Source organism: Oncorhynchus kisutch, linkage group LG26 (assembly GCF_002021735.2).
Source record: "Oncorhynchus kisutch isolate 150728-3 linkage group LG26, Okis_V2, whole genome shotgun sequence".
In the NCBI taxonomy this organism is placed as follows: Eukaryota; Metazoa; Chordata; class Actinopteri; order Salmoniformes; family Salmonidae; genus Oncorhynchus; species Oncorhynchus kisutch.
Genome location: NC_034199.2, coordinates 13,441,951 through 13,449,066, shown reverse-complemented (window position 1 = coordinate 13,449,066; position 7,116 = coordinate 13,441,951). Strand labels below are relative to the sequence as shown.

General features: G+C 39.3%; 1 protein-coding gene across 2 annotated transcripts in view; it reads left to right on the top strand.

The window, feature by feature from the left end:
* Nucleotides 1-587: 587 nt before the first annotated feature.
* stk39 (serine threonine kinase 39) overlaps nt 588-7,116 on the top strand; it is a 29,258-nt gene continuing 22,729 nt past the window's right edge. Inside the window, exons 1-5 of one of the 2 annotated variants that reach the window (XM_020462038.2) lie at nt 588-1,012; nt 2,574-2,686; nt 3,012-3,120; nt 3,439-3,580; nt 7,012-7,067. In XM_020462038.2, coding sequence (XP_020317627.1) covers nt 907-1,012; nt 2,574-2,686; nt 3,012-3,120; nt 3,439-3,580; nt 7,012-7,067 — 526 coding nt within the window. In that variant the 5' untranslated portion in view covers nt 588-906. The remainder of the gene's footprint in view (nt 1,013-2,573; nt 2,687-3,011; nt 3,121-3,438; nt 3,581-7,011; nt 7,068-7,116) is intronic. The other variant, XM_031806013.1, reaches the window with a different exon arrangement.

Genomic DNA, 7,116 nt, shown 5'->3' with positions numbered 1-7,116 from the left:
TGTTGCGCCCTGTGATACTTTGTAGCAACTTTTATCATACAGGGTACAATGTAATATACAAAATAAAGGGCCACATTCATTGTGCAACTTTCACCACAACGACAGTTCATCACTGCGTCATTCAAAATATCCAGGCTAAACTGTAACCAACGCCATAGGCCTAAAACGAGTTCATTTGTTCAAGTTAAGTTTTATTTATTTATTAATCAAATAATAGGCAATTCATTTGATTATATTTGATTTGGCAACTAACAGACAACTTTCAGAGTTGGAATTTACATTTGTTTTTAAAATTGCAACTTTAATAGGCCTATCACAACATTTCAAGTGTTTTTTTTCAGCATGATTATTTGAATTCAGCCTATTCAACGAATAATCTAGAGAAATAGAATAGGCAATCTTAAATATGAACATCATTTATTTTAATATTTAGCCTATTGGTTGTTGTTTAAAACCATATAGGGTAGACATTTTAATATAATGGGTTATAATAAAGTCAAATGACACATTGCCGTTGTGGTGAAAGTTGCACAATTGAATGTGGCCCTTTATTTTCCTGATGATTTCATCGCAAGCGGTAGTAATGCGGAAAAGTCTAAATGGGATCATTGGGACGTCCCAAATCTGACGTCACCCTGTTGAAGTTGACGTTTTAAACGCTTAATGTACGAGTTAAGGTAGGGTTAAGGTTTGGTAAGGGTTATGGTAATGGTAATGGTAAGGGCTATTCTTATGGTTAGGGTTAGGGTAGGGGTTAAGGTTAGGGTTTAGGGACGTCCCAAGGATTCAGGATAGCACTAACCGTAGTAACGCTCTGCAGCAGCTGACACTTCTGTAGTCGGGAGTGAATGCACATTTTACAGTCTGTGGTCGCTAAGTAGCTAGCTCAGCAGCAGCAGCAGCATCATGGCGGAGCAAGGCGAATCTCCGGCTCCTGTCCAGAATCCGCAACCAGTGCTGACAACGAGCTGGCCAATTACCAGGGAGTCGTACGAGTTACAGGAAGTCATAGGTTAGTAGGCTACATTTCTATAGTGTAATGATATAATGTTTTATCATGGATATGGCTCGGGCGGTTATCAGCGGTGAATGACGACGAGGGCCTACCGGCTTTTTCATATTGAACAGCGTCTCTTTAATGCTTTGCATTGCGGATGTTAATAACAACCTCTATCCGCTTGCTCTTGTAAGAGGAAACCACTTATTTCATCATATTGAGAGATATTTATAGTCATTGTAAAGTTGTATTCGTATGGGTAGGAATTTAATGTAAATGCGTTTTTAATGCAATCCTGAACGATGCTCATTTATGGCACATGTCCAGTAGGCTAATATTGAAATAGATGAGTCTATGCATGGATGTAGTCCTCACGGGAATGGCATGTTATCCTTCGGTAGAGAAGGGATATTGAATTGCATGCCACTCTGAAGTTAGTAAGAGGATCTACTGTTAGGCTACACGAAACCAAATAAACACGAGTAACATTCAGTTTTAATAACAGTCCAACGTTATTATGCCTATTATGATTATGATGGGTATTAGGCTATGCAAAAAATGGTCTACTTTGTAAGAATGTTGTCACAGATTATTTAATTGTCTCTGGAAAAGGAAAGACAAATAGCCTATAGACATAATTAATAAGCCGCCTTCTGTCAATGTATTATAATTAATGTATAGTTGTAAAAAATAATTATATACATTTTAAGATGTTGCTTTGCCTCACTGTAAGCAATGTATCGTCTTTATTTTGTAATCCATAGATAAAACATTACAGTGGATAAGAATGTTTAGTTTATTGTTTCAGCAGGTCAGTCAAGTTTCATAGGTCATCAAGGTTTATTTTCACTTCTATTAGGTTACATCAAGGAGTTATAGAACCGGTTACATTGTAACAATACTGAGTGTCACTCTCCACTTCCCCTACTGCTAATAACGCCAGACCTCGTTTGGTAGGCCTATAATGCAGTTATTCACAGTAATTCCCCAAATACTCAACGTTTTCTGCTCATTTAAGAATTTTGTCACCTGTGAACGGTGAGAGACATTTGAGCTGACACTGACAGCTAAAGAAAGCCATATCAGTGCTGATAAGGGATAGCACTACAACCACGAGCTGCTGTGGCTAGTCAGTCATCTTTTTTTGTGCTTATAATCAACTGTTGAGCAGTCCGATCTCCTCTCATCCTTATCTGTCACCGGCAGTTGGCATGGTGTGTACTGTGTCACATTCTTAGTACAAGACAACTATAGCTTAGCATGGCCTGGTTCGTAAATAAACCCCTCTTCACAGCTTTGTCTTTGGATACACTGACTGTTATGCAGAGGAATTAACATGTCATTGGAAAATATGTTTGCACATAGTGTATTTGTTCAATCCTGTTCTGAACTGTCATGGAATATACATTAGTTATTATTTAAATGTCACAAAAAACATGTAATATTCCGAACAGACACACAATGATACTGCATGTTTCAATGATCCCTTATGCTGTTCACCTTGGTCACATTTAATGTTACTGTACTGTCTCCTGCCCTGTTTTATAATTGCACCTCTATTTGTCTGTGATACCAGGCAGTGGGGCCACAGCCGTAGTGCAGGCTGCCCTCTGCACCCCCAGACAGGAACGCGTGGCCATAAAGAGAATCAATTTGGAAAAATGCCAGACCAGCATGGATGAGCTATTGGTGAGAGCAACAATAAATAAAGGCTATATTTTCATTGTGTGTGACCACAGTGCCTCGGGCTCTCTCTGGCCCATACTTTCCTGATTGGGCTGTAATTCGACTTTGCTGTTCTCTCTTGTGTATGTCTATTAGAGGCTGAGTAGGAGGGCTGTGCTACACTCAAGTGTCCATTTGAAAAATAAATTAGCCATAAGTTACAGTGTTTGTTCACTTCATTTTTAGAGACGCAAATGACCTATGAACAATCCTTGTTATAAGAAAGGTTGTCAAAAGATGTTAACTTTAATTTGTTTCTCATATGAGCCTCTTTCCTCTCATACAATAGAAAGAAATTCAAGCCATGAGCCAATGCAACCATCCAAATGTTGTCACCTACTACACCTCATTTGTGGTAAAGGATGAACTTTGGTTAGTCATGAAACTTCTGAGTGGAGGTAAGCGTTGACCTTCACCAACCTAGCAAAATAGAACTGCAAAGTCATGACATTGATCTCATACAATTTCAACCATCACGACATGTAACGAGCAATTGTCCATCCTTTCAGTTTACTGTAGACCTATGTGCAGTGGCATTAAAAGTGAAGTGTTATCACACCAGGTACGGCTGGGATGAATATAAAACATTGTAACAAACTTGCTTAACATAGAAAGGGGTCAATAGAACAGTTGACATGGAAGGATCTTATGTAGAAATTGACATATCAGCATCGGGCATTGTGGGCACTGTTTGTCTGTCTGCTTCCTCTTTTTAGGATCCATGTTGGATATAATAAAGCATACCTTTAGCAGAGGAGAGCACAAAAATGGAGTTCTAGATGAGCTCATCATTGCAACCATACTAAAAGAGGTCCTTGAGGGGCTGGACTACCTGCATAGAAACGGACAGATTCACAGGTAAGATACCCTGGAGTCAGTGATGGTCGGTGCCGTTTAAGAAAAGGGAGGACGCAATTTTTTTTAATGAGCATAGCCTTATTTCTATTACAGCATATTGGATAACTGTCATTCATATTCCATTCACCCAGTTCAATGTAACATCGATAGGTTTAGGCTACAATATGATACTCACATTTTCCCCCTATACCTATCATGAGGTTGCTACAACCTAGGCTATTAATGAAAGTTTACAACATAGGTGCACAGGTCGAGAGACATTTTAGTAGGGCTGTCCCCGACTAAAAAAAATCTTGTTAGTCGTCTGTTCTTTCGACCAATTGATTGGTAGACATTTTGAAATGTGTATCTTTCCCTACATAGACACACCCTATGTGTTTTAATAAAATCAACTTCACTGTATGTAGGCTACTGAGCTTGTCTGATGCTTTAAGCACACTGGGATTAAATAATAAGACACACAAATGACTCGAGGGAGACAGAGATCAAGATAGTCTAACCAGAAGAAAAAGAAACCTGTTCCCGACCCTCTTCCTCCTGCTTCTGCTGGCATTCACAGATTCTGCTGTTACGCTCCTGCTGTTACGCTCCTAATAGGCTACACCAGGGGTCGGCAACCTTTTCCATCTGGAGTGCCAATTTATCTTACCATTTCTACCGATCTGTGTGCCAGTTATGATTTTTATATGCACATTTTCGTGGGCAAGTTTAATTTAATTTATAATAAAGTCTATGAAACTCAAAATCATTATCATATGGTTAATAACAATTCTAAAAGTAACTTATATTGCCATTGCCAACTATGTCAAATTAGCCTACATAAAGCCAACAAATAAAAACATTGCAGCCTGCAGTTAGAAAATATACTGATAAAAATGAATATCCTATTAATCACATTGGCTACTCATGGCCTGTCTGCAAGGAACTAGAAACATTGTATAAGCTATTAACTTGGGTCCAGCCTGAAGCTTAAACTTGCAACATTGTATAAAATATTCTGGGACCTCAGAGTTTCCAGATCCAGTGAGCCCCAGAAAGACATAGCTGTAGGATATTTGCACAAGGGATAAGAAGTAATCAAGTAGGCCTATTTTATGATGTTTCCTCCACCTGATCAGAGCATGACATTTTTTCCTCCCTTTCACACTGAGCGGATATCGAAAGAGCGCTGGAAATAATTTTGAAATAGGCTACATTGAGGAACTATTGTCATTCTCAATGGATGTAAAAACAGACTTTGTTTACTTGGTGTTTGAGGTGAAGAAAAAATTAAGTTCCACAGTGGTGGTGAGTTAAGACAATCAGAAATACTACCAGATCCCCAAATGTGTACATTTATAGGCCTGCATTTGCGTGCAGGCCAGGTAGCCTAGGCCTACTTCTATGTATAATCAGGTGCGTGTCCTTACTCAACATTTACAGGAGCGCTACAAAACAAACCACAATTAACAAATTGACAACTCCTAAATGGAATGAAAAAAACATGTTGTTTCACACAAGTGTAGCCTAGGTTGTGCGGTCAGCAAACAACATGTCCACTCCGACAATGAGAACGGCAAAAGACTGTAATAATAATATATTTAATGCATTAACAGAAATGACCATAACAAAACTAACATTGTAGATGAGAAATTATGGGAATTAACGGTAAATGTTCTACTGGTGATACTGGTGTGCCATCCCCGTGAGTCAGACGGGTGTCTCATGTGCCCCAAAATATTTTTTTGACTGCTAGACTAAAAAAATCTCAGTCTGCTCAACTAAAGAAATCTCAGCCTATTGACCAGTCGACTAAATGGGGTCAGCCCTAAATTTGAGTAATCAAGGTGACAGACATTGACACATTCAATACTGCCTTGCACACTCCTGCCTGCATCTAGCTGATCTAGGGTGTAATCATATGTCCAACAGTTGCAAACGAGAGTTTATGTTGGACAAATTCCAGTATGTTAATCCGTTTAAGAAACGTTTTTCCAACAGAATCGCCGGAATGAAAACACCCCTGGTCACACTCAAACACAGTTCACTTTCATAGCAGCCACATAAAAAAATCATGATCCCTTTGATAGTTTTATTCTTTCTCGAAACTACATGTTCTCCTCTCACCTTTTCCCTTTGCTTGTGGACTTCAGTGCACAACACATCAGTTTTCTGTGACCAGGCGAAAAAACCCTTCCAAGCCAAACCTTCATATCATAACCGCTAACCGCTACACATAGCCTACATCATTGTCACCATATTAACGTCATAGTCAACATAGCAGCAAGAACTAACACATTAGTAAACCCCCTACAATCATGCAGTGCAGTGTACAGTCAGCAGCAACCAGTTTAGCAGTTACACTGGCGAGCTGCGGTGGCAATAAATTAATACAACCAAAAGCTTACCTTAACTTGAAAGAGTTCCAGAGTTGGATAGCCATAGCCAGCTAGCTAACATAGCTTTCCACTCTGTTTGATCCCGGTGTTTGAGTAGGCTAAACTAGCTGCATTGCCTAGCTAAGTAAGTGAAACTGAAAAAATACAACAAAATATAAGTCTCTCTCTCTCTCTCTCTCTCTCTCGCTTGTCCTTCATTTTAAAACTGTTCAACTATTGTCTTTCTCTCTCTTTGACTCAACTACTCACAATGTGTAATGCACTGCATTGCTAGCTAGCTGCAGCTTATGCTTTCAGTACTAGATTAATTGTCTGATCCTTTGATTGGGTGGACAACATGTCAGTTCATGCTGCAAGAGCTCTGATAGGTTGGAGGACATCCTCTGGAAGTCTATGGAAGGCGGGGAGAACCATGAGCCTCCTGAGTTTTGTATTTAAGTCAATGTACACAGCGGAGGACAGAAGCTAGCTGTCCTCCGGCTACACCATGGTTCTACCCTACAGAGGGCTGTTGAGGCTACTGTAGACCTTCACTGCAAAACCTTGTGTTTTAATCCATTATTTGGTGACCTGAATATTTTCAGTATAGTTTTATCAAAAAAAAAAGTAACTTTTATAATGTTGAACTATTTTTATTTTTATGAAATTCACTGAGGAGGATTATCCTCCCCTCCCTCCTCGGAGGAGCCTCCACTGTCTGGAGTTTTAAACATTGATTCTTTGCACAGGGTCTTCCTTAAAAGAGTGTATTTAAAAGTTACATAGTATTAATCTATAAATTGTAATCTAAGAGTTACATGGTATTAGTTAAATTGTGATGACATTATCTACTGTTTCAATGTAATTTATTGACAGATTGTGTTCTTTGAACTTGCCTGGATGTCAAGGGCATAAAGAAGTAAACCACTATTACCCCCTTGGGCAGTGTTCCAAATGACAGTAGGCTGCAAAACTCATTTGTACACATGGATGCAATTGATCCTGCTCCACTTAGGTCGATAGATACTGTTTGGGCCTGACTGGGGTGTTTTTGCTGTGTGTGTGTGACCTCAGGGATGTGAAGGCTGGGAACATTCTGTTGGGAGAGGATGGATCTGTTCAGATTGCAGGTGTGTGAGTAATGTCACTCCCTCACCTCATCTTCACCTGTTAAATTGT